The 20,377-nt window shown below is 45.2% G+C and overlaps 1 protein-coding gene across 1 annotated transcript; it reads right to left on the bottom strand.

Moving 5' to 3' along the window:
- Positions 1-3,621: 3,621 nt before the first annotated feature.
- On the bottom strand, positions 3,622-13,830 carry PLAAT2 (phospholipase A and acyltransferase 2). Its single transcript, XM_050757334.1, has 4 exons — positions 13,753-13,830; positions 10,554-10,668; positions 4,228-4,496; positions 3,622-3,919 (listed from the first exon to the last, which is right to left on the bottom strand). Exons 1-4 carry the CDS (start codon positions 13,759-13,761, stop codon positions 3,818-3,820), a joined length of 495 nt encoding a protein of 164 aa, XP_050613291.1. The 5' UTR covers positions 13,762-13,830; the 3' UTR covers positions 3,622-3,817.
- Positions 13,831-20,377: the final 6,547 nt, after the last annotated feature.

Below are 20,377 nucleotides of genomic sequence, written 5' to 3'. Positions count from 1 at the left end.
GTGCTTGACCTCCATGACTAGGTCAGATCCCCGTTAGGAGTCTCAGATGTCCACGTGTCTGCACTTCATGTGATTCTCACAGTTGCAGTGAACACTGATCCATGTGGTTATTTTACGAATGTGCCTTTCCCTGCCAGTATTTTTGGAACAGTCCAAGTTTGGTACCACTGGGACCCCAGCATCAAGTACAATGCTTAACTTTCTATAACCGCTTGATAGACGATGGATTACAAGCCAAGCACAGTAGTATGCACCTGTAATCCCAGCTACTTGGGAGGCTGTGGCAGGATTACTTGAGCCCAGGAGTTCGAGATCAGCTTGGGCAACATAGTGAAACCCCATCTCTCAAAAAGGAAAAAAAGATAGTGGTTTATTTAATTAACAAATTTATTAACTAATATGTAGGAAAACAGGGCCGGGCACAGGGGCACACACCTGTAATCCCGGTACTTTGGGAGACCAAAGGAGGATCTCTTGAGCCCAGGAGTTCAAGACCAGCCTAGGCAACATAGTAAGACCCTGTCTCTACAAAAAAATAAAAATTAAAAATAAAAAAAGATTAGCCAGGTGTGGTGGTGCATGACAGAGAAGGACCATCGCCATCTTGGACAAACATCAACATTCTATGTTCCCGTTAATTAAAAAACTGCCTAAATCCAGCCCCAGAACATCATCTCCAGGACATCAGGACATTTCCCTATGCTGGGAAACCAACTCCCAGGATAACCAGGAACATTCCAACCCTAAGATAAAACCCTTTCCAACCAGAAACATGCCAACCCCAAGATAGGCTCCCCTCTGACCAGAGACATTCTAACCCTACAGTAAACTTTCCCTCACATAGAAACATTCCAAACCTACAATGATCTTCCCACTTCCTAAACTCTTAAATATCCTTAGTCCGTTAGAACACTCATGACCAAAATCAACCAGAAGCTCCTCTCAGGTTTATTCTCTAAATAAACCTGTCTTTGACGGTTGAGCCCCTTTTTGTGTTTCTTTCCTCTTTCTTTAACACTTATAGTGTGTGCCTATAGTCCCAGCTACTCAAGAGGCTGAGGCGGGAGGATCATTTGAGCCCAGGAGTTCAAGTCTGCAGTGAGCTATGATCAAAAAAAGTACAAGTAAAAAATAAAAATATAAAACATGACCACTCTTCTCAAAAAAATAAAAATAAAAAACATGACCACTCTTCTCAAAAAAATGTTGTGGCCACCAAAGGTTAATATACACCAGGATTCTATTGCTGTGAAGTTGAGAAATACACTGAACCAGTTCCAGACCTCTCTGGACTGACTTCCATGAACTAGATTTCACTAAATGTGGAATATATATATATATATATATACACACACACACACACTCTCATATATAATACATATTTTATATATATTATACATATATATGTAACAAAAGCATACTTCATTTTTTCATAAGTTCATTAAATGGTTGTACCACCTCTGGACAGTCCTTGGTCTCAGCAAATCTTTTTGCTAAGATTAAAAGTAGCTGAAGGCCAGGTGCGGTGGCTCACACTTGTAATATCAGCACTTTGGGAGGCCAAGGCGGGTGGATCACCTGAGGTCAGGAGTTCGAGACCACCCTGACCAACGTGGCAAAACCCCATCTCTACTAAAAACACAAAAATTAGCCAGGCATGGTGGCAGGTGCCTGTAGTCCCAGCTACTCAGGAGGTTGAGACACAAGAACTACTTGTACCCAGTGACGGAGGTTGCAGTGAGCCAAGATCGCACCACGGCACTCCAGCCTGGACAACAGAGAGAGACCCTGTCTCAAAAAATAAATAAATAAATAAAAGTGGCTGAAGAGAGCATGCATATATTCCTTCCACAAGCTGTTTTTCAGCTCAAGAAATTTTTAAGAAACTGATTGGTGCTGGAGAAACAGGAATCCTGGGCTGTGTGTGGTAGGACTGGATTGTCCTTTGTTGTTTGTGTCACTCTCGAAGACAGCATCCCTCTCCCCACCCAGGAGTGACGGGACAGCTGGCAGGACACAGAGAGGCCCTAGTGCTGCCCTCCTGCCTCATGGACAATGAAATGTTTTGCTTATGTGCATTCACCAGAAAGTGCTCTGAAGGTGGTTGGGATCTGAGACAACCAGGACATAGGAGGAGCAGGAGGAGCAGGGGAGCTCCCAGTGCTGCCTGCCCTATTATCCTCTTTCCTGGGTGGCTTAAAGTCTCATTTTGGGGTAAGAGAAACTAATTTAAGACATGAGTAGGGAGGGTCTTAGTTCCTGCAAAGATCTCCTCAAACCATCAGGAAGTCCCATGGTTGGACCTGGCCCCTCCTGCAGAGCCCTGACCCTTGGCACTCAAGACATAGGAGAAGAAGGAAGCCGTCATGAAAGTGCAATGTGGAAGGACAAGGACCAGGGATAGGGCCCTGGGCTCTGGCTCCAGCTCATCAAAGAAAGGGATATTAAACACAGCTTCTCCTGCCATCTCTGTTTTGGCCAACGTGCCCAAATTGACCACAACAGCTGTTCTGTGTTTACACACTCTGAAGTCAAAATCACTAGCCACGTCCTCAGGCTACGTGCTCTCCATAGTTCCCGGGAGGTGAGCAGTTTTAATACTGTGTGGACAGAAAGGGAAACTAGACTCAGAGTCTAAGCCAGTGACCCAAGGTCACACAGTCACTAAGCGAAGGTTCTGGATTCCCTTCAAGTCAATTTGACCCAAAAGTCAGTTCTTTGGGTCAGGCCACTGGAATGTTCTCTGATGAGACTTGCATGGGCAGTCTCACCCGCTGCCTTGCTTGATGTCCCAGGATAGCTCCTGTCTGCCCACTGCAGATTTCGCAGGCTCAGGCCTTGGAGTAGCATCACTCAGTGCAAGCTTGAAGCTGTGGGCAGAAAGGTCAGGAGCTGCTCAGCCCCCCATTCTCTCACTTTCTGTGAAGAAATTGGTGAAACCAAAGATGGCGGATGCACCCCAGAAGCATCCTCCAGGGGGAGACCTGTGCTTCCCTGGGGCGGTGGAGGGAGGGAGGGAGTAAGTGTTCAGGGCAGCCACTTGTCAGGGTGACAGTTATGCTGAGAGCACCTGGAGAATCTTCCTGGCTTGCAGTCACCTTCTCACTAGGTCCTCACGTGGTGGAGAGAGTGTGAGCTCTGGTCTCTTCCTTTTTTTTTTTTTTTTTTTTTTTTTCTGAGATAGAGTCTCATTCTGTCACCCAGGCTGGAGTACAATGGCATGATCCTGGCTCACTGCAACCTCTGCCTCCCGGGTTAAAGCAATTCTCATACCTTAGCCTCCCAAGTAGCTGGGATTACTGGCACCTGCCTCCACACCTGGCTAATTTTTGTATTTTTAGTAGAGATGGGGTTTCACTATGTTGCCCAGGCTGGTCTTGAACTCCTGACCTCAGGTGATCCTCCCGCCTTGGCCTCCCAAAGTTCTGGGATTACAGGCATGAGCCACTGTGCCCGGTCTGGACTCTTCCTTTTCACATAAGAACACTAATTCCATCCTAGAGGCTCTACCCTCACAACCTAATTACCTCCCAGTGACCCCACCTCCAATACCCTCCCACAGGTGGGTTAGAGTTCAACATATGAATTTGGGGTGTGAGAGGAACACAAGCATTCAGTCCATAGCAGAGCCCAATGATGTCTTTAATAGAATTCATACTAAGCTGCATTTCCAAATAAATTTTCCTATGCTTTTAACTCCATTAAAATAAAGATTCATGAACACAAAACAGTAAAATCAGTAAGCCAAACTCCACTCCTGCTGGCTAGATAGTATTCCTCCATAAGAATTGGTTGTTGTTGGGACAATTTCTTGGATTTATTGCCTTTCCCGCTTGCTTCTGGCCAGCAGCAACCCCACAAGGCCTGCAGCAGCCAGCAGGCCTGCTGCCACACTTGCTGCCGTGACTGCATCAGTGACCTGCAGCGGAAGAGAAGGCAGAGCACACTCAGCATCAGGGCAGGACCACGATACATACACCAGGAAACTACGGCTCAGGAAAGACTCATCTGGCCCAGTCCTCTTCATTTGAATCACAGAGGGAACAAATATTGGCTGGGAGAGGGGATGCCAAGAGGTCAGGCCACCCAGGAAAGAGGAGTGGAGATGTCTGGTGGGCACAGAATGAATGGAAGAACAAAGCCATAGGTAGAACAAGAACATAGCTGCCTCTGGCAGCTGAGGGAGTGGCCTGGCTCCTGGGAAGGGGACACAGTCTGAAGATGCACCTGGTCACTGCGGGAGACCCCATAGCGCAGATCGTTCACGAAGTGCTCGCAGTTGTCACTGGTCAGCGAATAAGGCAACTCCTGCCCCACCAACTCCTCTGCCCGCTTGACGATTTTGTTGCAAGGCAGTGGCCTGTATTTGTCATCGTGTTTGTTATTGACCCTGTAGTTGTCTCTCCCAGCCACGTCAGACAGCAGTTCCTTCTTCACTATGGCTTTGTTGGTCAGGGCAGACAGGACACTGGCCGCACCAGCTCCAGCAATTTCACCTGTGCAAACAGTGAGTTCAGTCCTGGGCAGGGCCTGGGGGGCTCAGGGCTGGCTCCAACTTCGGTGGAGCCAGCAGTGCTCCGAGCCAGCTCGGTGCGCCGAGCACCATCGAGAAGGAGGAGCTGTGGAAGGACCTGTCCATCCTGCCTGGCCTTAAACTTGAGAACAGGGAAGACCCAAGCCTGGGTGACTTGGGAGAAGTCACCATGGGTCCCTAGGCTCTGGTTTCCTCATTTCTAAAGTAAATAACCTGAGCTCTAAAGGACCATGTGAGTTTAGATATACCTGAAAGAGTCAACAGTCAAGGCAGGGTGGTACAGGGCACACAGAGGAGGCAAAAGAGCCCCAGGCCATAGTCCCAACTGCCTCTCACTAGCTTGTGGCTTAGAAAAAGTCACTCCAGGCCGGGTGCCTGTAATCTCAGTGCTTTGGAAGGCCAAGGCCGGAGGAACACTTGAGGCCAGGAGTTGGAGACCAGCCTGCACCATGTACTAAAACTCCTGTCTCTAAAAATAAAAATTAAAAAATGAGCTGGTTGTGGCAGCACATACCTGTAATTCTAGCTACTCCAGAGGCGAGGCTGGAGGATTGCTTTAGCGCAGAAATTACAGGCTGCAGTGAGCTGTGATTGTGCCATTACGCTCCAGCCTGGGCAGCAGAGTGACATCTTGTCTCCAAAAAGGTAGAGAAAAGAAAATGTCACTCCATTGCCCCGAGACGGTGCTGTGGGAGCTCCAGTAGGTGAGGGTGGCATTTTGAAACAATAGGAAAGGAAACAGCTGAACAAGACGGAAGCCTGTCCCGGGAATCCAGGGCCCCCAGGTTCTGGCCCTGGCTCTCTTACTGTGTGTCTTCAGAAAAAGCCCTTCTCATCTTGGGACCCTGGTGTCATCATTTTCAAATTAGAGGAACTAGGCCAGGGGATGTCCATGCCCTCCAGCTTTAAACTCTCCAATTGGCCTCTAAAGGGGACCCCAGCCTCCTGGGAAGCTGCAATGAAACAGAGGCAAAGTGACAGCACCCAGAACCCTCAGGGAGGGCCCAACGGACCCAGGGGTCTACAATGGACCCTGCTAGAAGCAGCCCAGCTTAAAGAAAGCCTGTTGTAATGTCAGTTTCTGAACAGCCAGTTTATCTAACGACTAGTTTCTAAACTTAGGTGTGTATTCACACTTTCCTTTACTGATTTTTCTTTTCTTTTCAAAATGACATTTAAACAAATGTCTTGGTCCCAGCTCACTCCAGCTACAGGAGCAGGAATGGGGGCCAGAAAGACCCTCTGCCAAGGAGAGAAACAGACGAGTCAGACCCAGTCTTGCCTGGACGGACTGCAGATCCTAAAAAGAAGGGGAGCTGGAGGAAACAAGATTAATACAGGTATAAAAATATGTCACCAATAATTTATTCATTTTCATGAGAAAAATACACTGTCTCCTCCATCCCTACCCCTTTATCTCCCCCAACCCAATGTCTTGCCTTCTTGGCTTCTAAGATTCTGTTTTCTGCCCCATAGTTTTCCTATCTCTGCCCCTAGTCTTCCAACATCTCACCCCCTATTTCCACCTGTCAGTCTCCCCCATGCCCCTCTCTTCCCCCTCTTCCTCTCACTCTCCTATTCCTGCCCCTCAGTCTCTCAGTTCTGGGATGCGGTTCTGCCTTCTCCCCAATAGATAGCACCCTTTCCTGTATTGCTGGTGAGGTACTTTGGACAACAGTTTGCCAGTTTCTTATTAAACTAAATATTCACTTACCATATGACCCTACAATCCCACTCCTAGGTATATATCCAGAAGAAATAAAAATCTGTGTTCACACTTACAAAAAAAACATGCATGGGAACATTTATAGTGGCTCTAATGATTATTGTCAAAAACTGAAAATCACCCAAATGTCATTCAGCTGGTGAATGAATAAATAAATGGTGGTATATCCATACAATGGAATACTATTCAGCAAGAAAAAGGAACAAAGTACTAACACATGCTACAACATACATCAATCTTAAATGCATTAAGTTAAAGTAACTGGACACAAAAGGCTACATTCTGTATGGTTTCAGTTATATGACATTCTGGAAAAAGCAAAACCACAGGGACAGAGAAAAGATCATAGCTTGCCAGGAACTGGAGGTGTGAGCATATATATGGGGGTTGACAACAAAGGGGCATGGGAGAATTTTCACGGGATGAGGTGTAGTGTTCCCCAGTTTTTTCCCACTTTCTTTCTTTGTCCTGACTAACACAGAATGCCTTGACACTCTGTGACCCGACTAGCTGCGTGTTGCCCTCTGCAGGCTTGAACCCAAGCTGGAGCCTTTAACATTCATTCCCTGGCACGGATAAAGTTGTTTAGGTTGTTGCATGAAACACTGAAAGAGCAAATGTGTTGCTAAGCACGTAGAAACTAGCCCCAGCTTTGAACCAAATTCTTTAAACCCTCATGTGAACCTCATAACCCAACCCCCTTGTTCTGGACATTCCTGGGAAGAACATCTACTGTCTTGCTGTCCAATTAGAGGACCTTCAGCCCTCTGCATATAAGTTCGCCTAATAAATGCTTTGGACTGATCAGCCTGGCATTTAGTGCTTCTTTCTTTGGAATCCAAACTGGCCCCATCTCAGGATTTTTGGGGGCAGTCCCCTGAAGAAACTCCCCTGACACCACTTTTGGGGCCACTCCAACCATGGGTTCAGCTGAACAGAGAAAATTAGGGAATTATTTTATAACTAGATTATGGTGATTGTTACATAGTCATATGCATTTGTCAAAACTCATAGAATTGCATACTAAAAAGGATAAATTTTACTATTTGTAAATTATTCTTAAATAAGTCTGATTTTTTAAAAACTAAACACATGCACACACTTAAAGAGAAACTAAAATGGAGGCCATAGTTTGAATAGTCCTAGACCACTCATTACCATGTAACGAAAAACTTAAAATTCTTCTGATTTCCCCAAAATGCTAGCTGTAACCATAAATAAAACTTAAGCTATCCTCATGTCAACATTGTGGACTTATGCTCTGCTTTCTTTAGCAGCCCAATAGACAGAGAAAGTCAATATTTTTTTAATTTTACTTGGAGAAGTCAACAGTATACTTGGATAGTATTATTGAGGCTCCCTTATACTTTTCACAAGTTTTACATAAAAATTTAAAACCCCTGAAATTTCCCAGAAATGCAGTATGTTTCCCAGAAATGCAGTATGTTTCCCAGAAATGCAGATTTGTTTCTGTGTTCCTCATCTAAAGAGGACTCAGAAATTTACTCAACATAACTCTTATAACAACTAGCTTATAAGGGGTATAAGACCTCTCAAGATAAGCTTCAACTTTCATAAGAGATGGTTCATTATCTAGGTCATAATTTATCTAAAAAAGGAATATTTCTGTGCCCAGAAAGAATAAGTAATATCCAAATTTTCCTTGACCTGTAACTGAAAGACAACTCAGAGGATTCCTCAGGCTTGCAGGATATTGCAAGTCCTAGAACCCAAATTATTCTTTAGTGGCCTCTCCACTCTTTTTTTTGTGTATGCCAGAAGGCTTGTGGAGAGTATTAACAGTAGACTGTTCAGTATAGTGACACACTGGGAACATGCCTGATATAGTTTTGCTGTGTCCCTATCCAAAATCTCATCTTGAATTGTAATCCCCACATGTCAAGGGCGGGACCAGGTAGAGGTAATGGGATCATGGGGGCGGTTTCCCTCATGCTGTTCTAATGATAGTAAGTGAATCTCATGAGATCTGATGGCTTGTTTTGTTTTGTTTTGTTTTGTTTGAGACAAGAGTCTCGTTCTGTCACCCAGACTGGAGTGCAATGGTGCAATCTTGGCTTCCTGAAACCTCTGCCTCCCGGGTTCAAGTGATTCTCATGACTCAGCCTCCCAAGTAGCTGGGACTACAGGCATGTACCACCACACCCAGCTAAATTTTGAATTTTTTTTTAGTAGCGATGGGGTTTTGCCATGTTGGCCAGGCTGGTCCTGAACTCCTGACCTCAAGTGATTCACCCACCTCGGTCTCCCAAAGTGCTGAGATTATAGGCGTGAACCACTGTGCCCAGCCATTTCCACTCTATTAACTAACCAAAAATAGCACTGAGGAACTTCTTCCATGGTAAATAGAACATGAGAAAACCTTTACTGAACTTAAACAGGCTTTACAGAATCCTTTCACACTAGGACTACCCAACTATTCTAAGCCCTCTACATGTTTGTCTGTGAATGCAACAATCAGGCTTTTCTCACCCAAAAACGTGGAGGAAAAAGTAGACCTATAGCCTATTATAGCCTGTAATTGGACCTAGTAACCAGGGCATATCCAAATTGTTTAAAGTCACATGTCAACGTGACCTCACAGTTTCACCACTCAGATGCAAATAAGTAAGTTTATGCAGCACTGCTCCCTTAAAAGGATGTAAGTCTCTAGTCAATTATGACAGAAAACAATGCACTTCTTCATTTACATAACTTTGTAAACTGAGCTATAATTGCTGTGAGCCAAGCTTCTTGTCATTTTAGCTCAAAGTCTCTGGATTCAAGAACTGTTCTTTTGTATGTGCAACAAGCCTTTTAAACTTCTCTAGCTTGATTTGATTTCATTAATATACACATCTATATATAGATATAGATGTGCATATATACATATATAAGTATCAATATTTCTACAACTCTTGAAAAGAGTTGCATATATATCTACATATATAGATGTTCTGAGTTTCACTTCCCTGGTGACCCAGTCCAAGTCTGTATGCGTACATATACATATCTTCCTATTACTCATATTGATAATACGTGTTATGCACTGTATTCTCTCAAGAGTCTTAAATATTTGTCAGCAGTCACTGACTCATCATGACAATCTCTATAAGAATTAAGTCTGGGCCGGGCGTGGTGGTTCACGCCTGTAATCCCAACACTTTGGGAGGTTGAGGTGGGTGGATCATGAAGTCAAGAGATTGAGACTATCCTAGCCAAAATGGTGAAACCCCGTCTCTACTAAAAATACAAAAAATTAGCTAGGCATGGTGGCGGGCACCTGTAGTCATAGCTACTCGGGAGGCTGAGGCAGGAGAATCACTTGAACCCGGGAGGCAGAGGTTGCAGTGAGCTGAGATTGCGCCACTGCACTCTAGCCTGGTGACAGAGCGAGACTCCGTCTCAAAAAAAAAAAAAAAGAGTTAAATCTGTATGTGTACATATACACATAGAAAGTTGGGCTGGGTCACAGGGAAAGTGAAACTCAGAGCATCTGTATATGTAAATATATATACATCTATGTGTGTATATATAGATGTGTATAAAGTGTATATATACACCTGCTGTACAACTATTTTAATGGCTGCATAGCATTCCATTATACGCAGGTATATCTATTTTACTTGACCAATCCCCTGATGTCTTGCACTTGAGTAGTTTCCAGTATTTTGGAATTTTCTTTGATGCCACAATGCTTCAGATGGAAAGGGAGGTTGCTTTAGCCCCTGGCCAGGCCCTGCACCAGTGCTTTCCTGTACCTTCCTTCATTTCATCCCTCCATGAGGTGGGACATAGGGATTCTCATCCCTGCTCTATAGAAGGTGCAGCTGAACTTAGTGATGTGAAGCTGCATGCTCAAGGCACACAGTCTGTAAGCAGAGGAGTCACAATTCCAAACTGGTTCTGTTGAGCTGGGAGGCCTACGCGCTCCTTCCATTGTACGATGCGCTCAGTTGTAAGCTATGTGAAGGAAGTAACTGCTTCTTACCCTGGCTTGTACCTCCAGAACAACAAATGCATAGGAAATCCCATGGAGGGATGCTTACCAAGCACAATGAGTTGGTCAGACTGAACCCCACTCTATAATGGAATAAAGGTCAATAGTCTCTCCACCAACTTACTGCGAAAGAAGAATAGCAGTTGTTACATCTAGCAGGAAAAGCACAATTCATTCAGCATTACGTATTGAGTGCCTACTCTGCTAGACCCTGAAGTGAGGACAAGCACATAATTGTGCATCTCTTCACATTCTTGATCTCAACCCTTGTGCTTAAAAAGAGAACCCATCCTTACTGGGAGGAGCCAGATGGACCACATAGCCATGTCCCACGTAGATGGCCCAGTGCTCATAGCCAAAGCGAGAAATCTCAATCAGGTCTCCAGGTCTCAGTGTTCGTCTTCGTCTAGCCTGCAACAGAAAAACCAGAAACAGGCAGAGGTAAGTCATCTGCAGGAAACATTCTAGGGCCTGACCTGCAAGGAGCCCCAGCCCAGCCTGCAGATTCCCTCTGCTCATCACTTGCGGGAAACAGGAGAGAAGGAGCACTGCTCACATGTGTAGGAAGCACCTTCATTTACTGGGGTCGCAGGACTGAAAAGGTGCTCTTCAGGGGACAAGGAGGAGATGAAGAGAGTATCTTTAAGGGAGATTTTCATGAATGTGCAGCACAGGAGTGTGATGGAGTGATGTGCCCAGGCTGAATGTGAGTGCATTTTATGCACAGAGTATGTTTTTGTCAGCAAGTGACTGCATGATTCCCAAGGAAGCCTAAAATGCCTCTTTAAGGGCCACCTGCCATGAGCCTGAGCCCAAGTGATTCCTACGAGTTCTAGAGCTCTGACTTGCAACGCCCAGCATGTCAGAGGCAGGCAGACACTTGACCCACATTACACACTGCTCCTTGGGTGAAAACTATCATTACCCCCACTTGACAATGAGCACATGGAGTCTCAGGAAGGTTAGGTAACTTGCCTAGTAAGTAGAAGAGGAGGAATGAAGGGTAGGGCTGAAAGTTTCCAACATTAATGCCTTTAACCATCCCAGAATGTCCTAGGCAAGCCCAGGGCAGCTGAAGTCTGAGCTCAGGCTAAAATTAAAGCAAGGGATGGCAGGGTGTGGTTGGAGTTGGTGGTAGGGCAGTGCCCCTCTGGAGGGTGCATGGGTGGGAGGAATGTTGCCCTGGCCACACCCAGAATGGCAGATGGCAGACAGCCCTTGCCACAAGAGTTCTGTTTCCGGTATGCTATGGTGCCAGCCAGCACCCCTCCTCCCCCTAACTCAGTTGAGCCAGGCCACAAAGGAATTGAACTGCTGCTGAGGGCGGCGAGAGTGCCAGTCAACTCAGAATCTGGTGGGGAGCTATAGTTAAAAGTAAAGCCTTTCATTTGAAGCAACTTGGATGGAATTGGAACGCAGGAATGGAAAACCAAACATCGTATGTTCTCACTCATGAGTGGGAGCTAAGCTATGAGGACGCAAAGGCATAATAATCATACAAGAGACTTTGGGGACTCAGGGAAAAGGGTGGGAGTGGGTGAGGAATAAAAGACTACACACTGGGGCTGGGCGCGGTGGCTCACGCCTGTAATCCCAGCACTTTGAGAGGCCAAAGTGGGCAGATTGCCTGAGGTCAGAAGTTTGAGACCAGCCTGGCCAACATGGTGAAACCCCATCTCTACTAAAAATACTAAAATTAGATGGGTATAGTGGCAGACACCTGTAGTCCCACCTACTTGGGAGGCTGAGGCACGAGAATTGCTTGAACCCAGAGATCATGCCACTGCACTCCAGCCTGGGCGACAGAGTGAGACTCCATCTCAAAAACAAACAAACAAACAAACAAAGACTACACATTGGATACAGAGTACACTGGTCAGATAATGGGTACACCAAAATCTCAGAAATCACCACTAAAGTACTCATTTATGTAACCAAATACTACATATTCCCCCCCAAAAATCTTGAAATTAAAAAACAAAAGTAAAGCCTTTGACTAGAGGGGTCAAGAGTCAACTTGACCAAATAAGGGACAATTTGAGCATCAAAAAAATAATAATAATAATAACTGTACACAGACTGAAACACATCAAATACGTTAAAACCCATGTGTTCATAAGGATATTTTTTAAAAACAGTAGGCATCTTTGGAGGACAGAAAAGAATCACCATATTATTCCAATAGCTGGTAAATAAAGGAAAAGATTCAAGCATTTCCTAACTGAAATGTCCTCAGGGAATGCAATTCAAAACTACAACAAACCCCAAAGCTACAAACCAATATTTGTAAGGTAGCCATATATGTATGCAAAAACATAGAAAAATATTTGAAAGAATACACACCAGGCTATACCGAGGGGAGAGGCTGTACAGATGGGAAAGATGGTCAAAGGGGACAATAGCTTTTATACTAATCATTTTTGGTTTTGGCTTTTGCCTTTTTTTGACACGTGATCTCACTTTGTCACCCAGGCTAGAATGCAGCGGCACTATCACAGCTCACTGCAGGAAGCCTCAACCTTCCCAGCTCAAGCGATCCTCCCACCTCAGCCTCCCAAGTAGCTAGGACTATAAGCATGTACCATTATCCCTGGCTAATTTTAATATTTTCTGTAGAAATGGGATCTCACTATGCTGCCCAGGCTAGAGTTTTGGTTTTTCAAATAAGGTGAATGTGTTCACATATTCCTCCTGAAATTAAATATGTTCTTTCTTTTTTAAGTTGAAGCTTTAGAGTCAGACCCTCATAAGTTCAAATTCCCTCTCTGCCTTTTGGGCAGCCCCCTCTCTAATACTTACCAGAATATCATTCCCCCCATCTGTGAAGTTGGCAGTATTATGCCTACTTCATAGGATTGCTTATTAACTACCTGGTGTGGATTAAGTAAGTGTTTAGCATGGTATCTGGACCCTGAGCACTCAGGAAATGTGGCTGCTATTGGGCCTGAAGGAAGAAGGAACCTAAGAAGGGATTGGAGGGAAGGAGGTAACGTAGAGGAACTGGCCCTGCCTGGAGGCAAGGGAGACAGAGCCCTTTCTGACAGCCCCCATCACCACCCACACAGATGGAGCCCTTTCCCTGGACCCTCCCTCCCCAGCTCATCCCACCCACTGAGGATGGTGTGACGGAGGAGGTGGCCTGTGTGGTGAACCAAGGGCTGCTCTCCCTGAGCCCACCATTCCTGCCTTCAGGAGGCTTAGCGGAGCCACTGGGAGTGTGGCCAGAGGAGGGCTTGGAAAAGCATAAACCCAAACTTTGGCCTCAGTAGAACCAGACCCCATGCAGCAGCTGAGGCTGGGGACCCTCTGGGCTCATAACCCAGTGCCATGGTTCCTTCCCACGGTGTCTGAGAGAGCCAGACCCCCAGACCTCAGCGTGTGCCCATGTGCCCTCCATGCCAGAGCTGTAGACCAACAAGGAGAACACACATAGTCACCACTAACAGGGTGGTTGTTCCTCAGATCAAAGCTTTAAAACCCTTTCTGGGGACTTACCAAAGCCATCCTTCCTTCAAGATGATGTCTTGTGTGTTGCTGACTCTGTGTCCAGCCTTAAATTAGCTCTGAGTTTCGTTTTCCCCGTGACCCAGCCCATACACAACTATTTTAGAACATAGATCAAGGTTCATGTGAAATTTTCCGTCTTCAAACAGGGGCAGAGCACATATCAAGTAGGCAAGGGAGCATGAAAATCAGAGAGAAGAGGAATCAGAGCTCAGGATCTAGATTGAGAAGGACTTAGTGGCAGTGTGGTCAGGGGCACAGCTGACAATCACCAGGTTTCAGGTGGAACAAGCAAGATCCAGTGGTTGTGGGGGCAAGGCAGGATGTAGAGACAGAGACCATGGGGGAAATTTTCAAAAAGGAGAGAGGAGCCCCAGAGAGACTGAGACTCATGCCTCCAAATTGGGAATGATTGTTGCTAGGAGAGGCGGACATTTCCACCAACCTCAAACCCCATGGCCCTAGACAAATCATGTCATTGGAGACACATTCCTCTACCCTGGAAACAGAGTGACGCTGCTAGGACCGCAGTTTGAAAACCACTCCGCTTTCTGCCTCTCACCCACAGTTCAGAACACTCATTCCCCACCAAATGGAAACAAAACCCATGACTGGGTGTGTAGAGGTTGCTTCTTTGAGGCACCTGCATGCTTATGCTACCCAAGCTCCAAATAAGTATCTCTTCTGACATCTGCATATAGTTGTCCGGTCCTGAGCAAACTGGACAGGAAGGGGTGGGTGGGGCTGGGTGGAGCTGAGCATCCTCACTGCGGGGCATGGGGGCAAGGACCATTAAATGACTTTCTTCGGGCTATAAACAAACAAACAAAGAGCTTTACTGTGGGGATGCAGATGGACTGGAGCCAGAACTGGAAAACTCTTTGAGAGCCACAGCAGCTCTGCACGACCAGCTACTCCCTCAGCCCACGCGGTCTTGCTCCCGTGGAGACGGCCTCTCTCAGCACCTCCACTCCATTCTCCTCTGGGTTGCAGTGGGACAATCTTCAAAGTATTCCTTCTAGAGGGAGACAGTGGGGTTGGCTTGGCTAACTATCTCCTGCCGCATTGTCCAGAGCCCTCTGGGCCGGTCCCACCCGGGCTTGCTCATCATCCTTTTAGGGGCGGACCTCCAGTCCGGCAATCTCAGTTCATCCTATGCCTGCCCTCCCCTTGCAACCACATCACACCCCTGTTTCCCTGGGCAGGAGGACTTCCACATGCGGTCCGCTGAAGGGATCTCAGGAGGGTGGGCACAATGACCAACCAGATCGTGCAGGGTGGAGTTGGGAAGCAACATCACTGTACTCATGCTGGCGCCTGTGGCTTTTCACCGAATCCAAGTGGTTCACAGTGTCAGGAAATTATGTCCAGGAGCCATAGGAAAGGAGACGCTGCAAATCAAGGGCCGGTGGACTGAGAATTCGCTGTCTCCCTACTGTTTATGATGAGCAGGAAAGGTGTCAAAGTTCTACCGACAGAGAACGGGGTAGGGCAGGTCACACCTGGCCAGATGGTGAGCTCTAGGCCTACAGAAGCTTGGAATACTTACATTTTTGTTCACATATACACTCTCTATATTTGTTTAATTGTATAAAAGGCTATAAAAGGAAAGATAAGCCTCCATTCTCCCCACCTCCAGCCTCCAGCAACCCAGCTCCCCTTTCTAGAGGCAATGTTATCTTTCTGTGTATATGCCAGGAATATCTTGGGCTACATATAATTTTAATGGGTTTTGGCCGGGCACAGTGGCTGATGCCTGTAATCCCAGCACTTTGGGAGGCCAAGGTGGGTGAATCACTTGAGGTCAGAAGTTGGAGACCAGCCTGGCCAACATGGTGAAACCCCGTCTCTACTAAAAATACAAAAATTAGCCGGGCCTGGTGGCGTGTGCCTGTAGTCCCAGCTGCTTGGGAGGCTGAGGCACGAGAATCGCTTGAACCTGGAAGGCGGAGGTTGCAGTGACCCGAGATCATGCCACTGCCCTCCAGCCTGGGTGACAGAGCGAGACTATGTCTCAGAATAAATAAATAAATAAAGGGTTTTATTGAATCTTATATCCGTATAGAAGAATACTTGCAACATAAGTGTAAAACACTAGAAATAATAACAAAACACTCAGGTATCAGTAAACCTAGTTGAAGAAATAGGAAATAACCAGTTTCTTAAATAAGCCCTGTCCCACAAAAACCTGTCCACAGATGTCCACACAGTTCATAACAGTGGTGGGTAATTTGATGTGTCAATCTGACAGGGCCATGGGATGCCCAGATGCTGCGTGATTTCTGGGCATGTCTGTGAGGTGCTTCCAGATGAGACCAGCATTTGAATTGGTGGAATGGGTAAAGCAGATGACCCTCCCTTACGTAGGTGGGGAGCATCGATCTGTTGAGGGCTTGAATAGAACAAAGGCAGAGGAATAAGGAATTCGTCCCGTTTTTGTCTGCCTCACTGCTTGTGTTGAGACAGCTCACCTCATCTTCTCCTGCCCTCAGACTGGGGTTTGCACTATCGGCTCCCCGGGTTCCCAGGTCTTTTGATGCAGACGGAATGATACCACTGGCTTTCCTGAGTCTCCGGGGTCCCTAGCCTGCAAACAGCAAATGGTGGGACTTCTCAGCCTCTGTGACTGCTTCATGAGCTAATTTTTTGTAAGAAATCTTGATGGACAGATAACCTCCTATTGGTTCTGGTTCTCTGAAGAACCCTGACTAATAACCCTGACTAATACTCAGCATTATTCATAATTGCCAAAAGGTGACACACCCAAATGTCCATCAACTGACGAATGGATAACGAAATGTGGTATAGTCGTATGATGTAATATGATTCAGCCATAAAAAGGAAGTACTGATACATGCTAAAATATGGAGGAAGCTTGGAAACATGATAAGTGAAGGAAGCTGGTCACAAAAGCCATATAGGATATGATTCCATTTATATGAACTGTCAGGAATGGGAAAACACACAGAGACATAAAGTAAATTCATGATTGTAATGATTATTTAGGGATGGAAGGGCCAGGAGACTCAGGTTCAGTGTTTCCTTTTAGGGGATGAGAAGGTTTTAAAGTTGATTGTGGTATTAGTTTCATAACTCTGTGAATATGCTAAAGGGTATTGAATTATACAATTTAGTAAGTAAACTATATGGTATTGAGGCAGGACAGATAATCAAGGAGATGACCACATACTTGGGACATGGCAACCACCCTGTCAACAGCACAATGAGCCCTGTAACCGCGTTCACTGGGACACAGCAACCGCACCAACAACACAACAAACCTCAGCACTCACGTTGTAATCAAGCTCATCCAAGCAGAACTACCTCCAGTGGGGACTTTCCCCTGTAGAGAGCATGTGCATTTGAACTTTGCTTGTCCTCAGAATGACCCTTTGCTCATTATAATAGGGAAAAACACACCCCTGGGTAGAGATTTAAGATGGTCATGAGACATGCGGTGCAGGAACAAGCATGTACAGCAACTGCTCACGTGCACCCAGAGGACCACCCAGAACATGCTTACTAGCAACACACCTCTTCCCACCGCCTGTGAATGATCAGGTAAGATTCTCACAAAGGGAGTCCCCTCAGAGCCGGTCTTTGCTGACTCACTCTCGATCAGCCCACGCTGACTTATCTCTCAGAGTGTACCTTTCAGAGTGTATCTTTCAGAGTTTTACCTTTGCACTAAATTACTTTCGGCTGTTTCTTTTTACACTTAGCTTTCAGAGTGTTCTTTCTCTTTTGCAATAAATTGCTTTCTGTTGTTCCTCTACGCCTGTGTCTCTTGTTAAAATTATTTTAACCAAGAAGACAAGAACAGAGGTTTCACAGTCACCGTCAACAGTATGTAAATTATATCTCAATGAAGCTGTTACCAAAAAAGTTAACCCTGTGTTCCTCTTCCTCCTAATGCAGTTGTAGCCACTCTCCTGAATTTTGTCTCTACTGTCCTATTGATTTTTAATTTTTTTTAAAAACACATCCCTTAATAATATATAAATGTAATCCTTAACAATATACATTTAGTTTATGTTTTTTAAAGTTTGTAAAAGTAGAATCAAACATCAAGCATTCCAAAACAATTTTTTTGTTCAGTATTAAGTTTCATACCCATGTTGATTGGCCATAGCTATTCATTCATTTGCATGCTATTCCCACGTGGCTAATGGGAATGTGCTACAGTTTACTTATCCTGACTCCTGTCAACAATCACTGGGGGTTGTATATAGTCCATTCCCACACTGCTATGAAGGAACACCCAAGACTGGGTAATTTATAAAGGAAAGAGGTTTAATCGACCCACAGTTCTGCATTGCTGGGGGAGGCCTCAGGAAACTTAACAATCATGGCAGAAGGCAAAGGAGAAGCAGGCACCTTCTTCACAGGGCAGCAGGATGGAGTGAGTGCAAGCAGGGGAAATGCCAGATTCTTATAAAACCACCAGATTGGCCAGGCGCGGTGGCTCATGCCTGTAATCTCAGCACTTTGGGAGGCTGAGGCAGGTAGATCACGAGGTCAAGAGATCAAGACCATCCTGACCAACATAGTGAAAGCCCATCTCTACTAAAAATACAAAAATTGACTGGGTTTGGTGGCGCACGCCTGTAGTCCCAGCTACTCAGGAGGCTGAGTCATGAGAATCGCTTGAACCTGGGAGGTGGAGGTTGCAGTGAGCCAAGATTGCGCCACTGCACTCTAGCCTGGTGACAGGGCAAGACTCCATCCATCTCAAAAAAAAAAACCAAAAAAAACAGATCTCATGAGATTCACATACCATCATTAGAACAGCATGGGGGAAACCACCCCCATGATCCCATTACCTCCACCTAGTCCCACTCTTGACATGTAGGGATTACAATTCAAGATAAGATTTTGGGTGGGGACACCGCCAAACCATATCAGGGGTGTTCCCAGTGTGTCACCATTACTGAACACACTACTGTTAATACTCTCCACAAGCCTCCTGGCATACATGCGCCAGCTTTTCTCTAAGCAGAGGCCTTCGAACTTTTTTGACCAAGACCAACAGTAAGAAATACATCTTACAATGTACTCTGGATGTTTATATGTATATAAATAGAACAAAAGTTTTACCAAAAAAAAAAACTTATCCTTACTACGTGAGATACACTCTGATAAATTCTGTTCTCTTTCATTCTATTTCATTCGTTCTTTTCAATTTTTTTTTTCTTTTTTCTTTTTTTTTTTTTTTTTTTGAAGATGGATTCTCACTCTGTCACCGAGGCTGGAGTGCACTGGCCTGATCATAGCTCACTATATCCTCGAACTCCTAACTCCTGGGCTCAAACAACCCTTCTGCCTCAGCCTCCCAAAGCACTTGAATGACAGGCATGAGTCAGCTCCCCTGGCCCTTCATGTTTTTTATATTTTGATTGTGACTGACTAAATTAAAGTTAACACTCACTAGAGGGTCACAAGCCAGAGCTGACAGATTGTAGGGTATGACTTTCTTCAGCTTTATTAGAAAAAGAAAAAAAACAAACAACCCCATCGAAAAGTGGGCAAAGGATATGAACAGACACTTCTCAAAAGAAGACATGCATACAGCCAACAGACACATGAAAAAATACTCATCATCACTCGCCATCAGAGAAATGCAAATCAAAGCCACAGTGAGATGACATCTCACACCAGTTAGAATGGCAATCATTAAAAAGTCAGGAAACAACAAGTGCTGGAGAGGATGCGGAGAAATAGGAACACTTTTATGCTGTTGGTGGGACTGTAAACTAGTTCAACCATTGTGGAAAACAGTGTGGCGATTCCTCAAGGATCTAGAACTAGAAATACCATTTGATCCAGCCATCCCATTACTGGGGATATACCCAAAGGAATTATAAATCATGCTGCTATAAAGACACATGCACACGTATGTTTATTGCAGCACTATTCGCAATCGCAAAGACTTGGAATCAACCCAAAAGTCCATCAGTGACAGACTGGATTAAGAAAATGTGGCACATATACACCATGGAATACTATGCAGCCATAAAAAAGGATGAGTTTGTGTCCTTTGTAGGGACATGGATGAAGCTGGAAACCATTATTCTCAGCAAACTATCGAAGAACAGAAAACCAAACACCGCATGTTCTCACTCATAGGTGGGAACTGAACAATGAGATCACTTGGACACAGGAAGGGGAACATCACACACTGGGGCCTATTGTGGGGAGGGGGGAGGGGGGAGGGATAGCATTAGGAGATATACCTAATGTAAATGACGAGTTAATGGGTGCAGCACACCAACATGGCACATGTATACATATGTAACAAACCTGCACTTTGTGTACATGTACCCTAGAACTTAAAGTATAATAAAAAAAAAAAAAAAAGAAAGAAAAGAAAAAGAAGGCAAAATGAAGCTTCCCACTAGCAGTATACAAGAGTTGCGATTGCTCAACAGCTTTTTGAATATTTGTCAACACTGCAGCTATCACATAGGCTCTTACCGGATTTTAACGCTTCTGAAGGGCTCTGCTTTGTCACAGGTGTATTGGACATCTGTATTTACTCTTCCTGTGAGGGGCCCATTCATATATTTGTCCATTTTTCTGTTGGGTTTTTTTTATTGATTTGTATGAGTTTTTTGTT

Source organism: Macaca thibetana, chromosome 14, assembly GCF_024542745.1.
Source record: "Macaca thibetana thibetana isolate TM-01 chromosome 14, ASM2454274v1, whole genome shotgun sequence".
In the NCBI taxonomy this organism is placed as follows: Eukaryota; Metazoa; Chordata; class Mammalia; order Primates; family Cercopithecidae; genus Macaca; species Macaca thibetana.
The sequence above is the reverse complement of the archived record's forward strand: the minus strand, read 5'-3'. Positions and strand labels throughout refer to the sequence as shown.

Coding starts and splice junctions, on each gene's coding strand:
- PLAAT2 (XM_050757334.1), bottom strand. Junction 4,497..10,553: donor GGTCCATCTGGCTCCTCCCA/GTAAGGATGGGT, acceptor CTGTTTGCACAG/GTGAAATTGCTGGAGCTGGT. Junction 3,920..4,227: donor GGGTCTCCCGCAGTGACCAG/GTGCATCTTCAG, acceptor CTTCCGCTGCAG/GTCACTGATGCAGTCACGGC.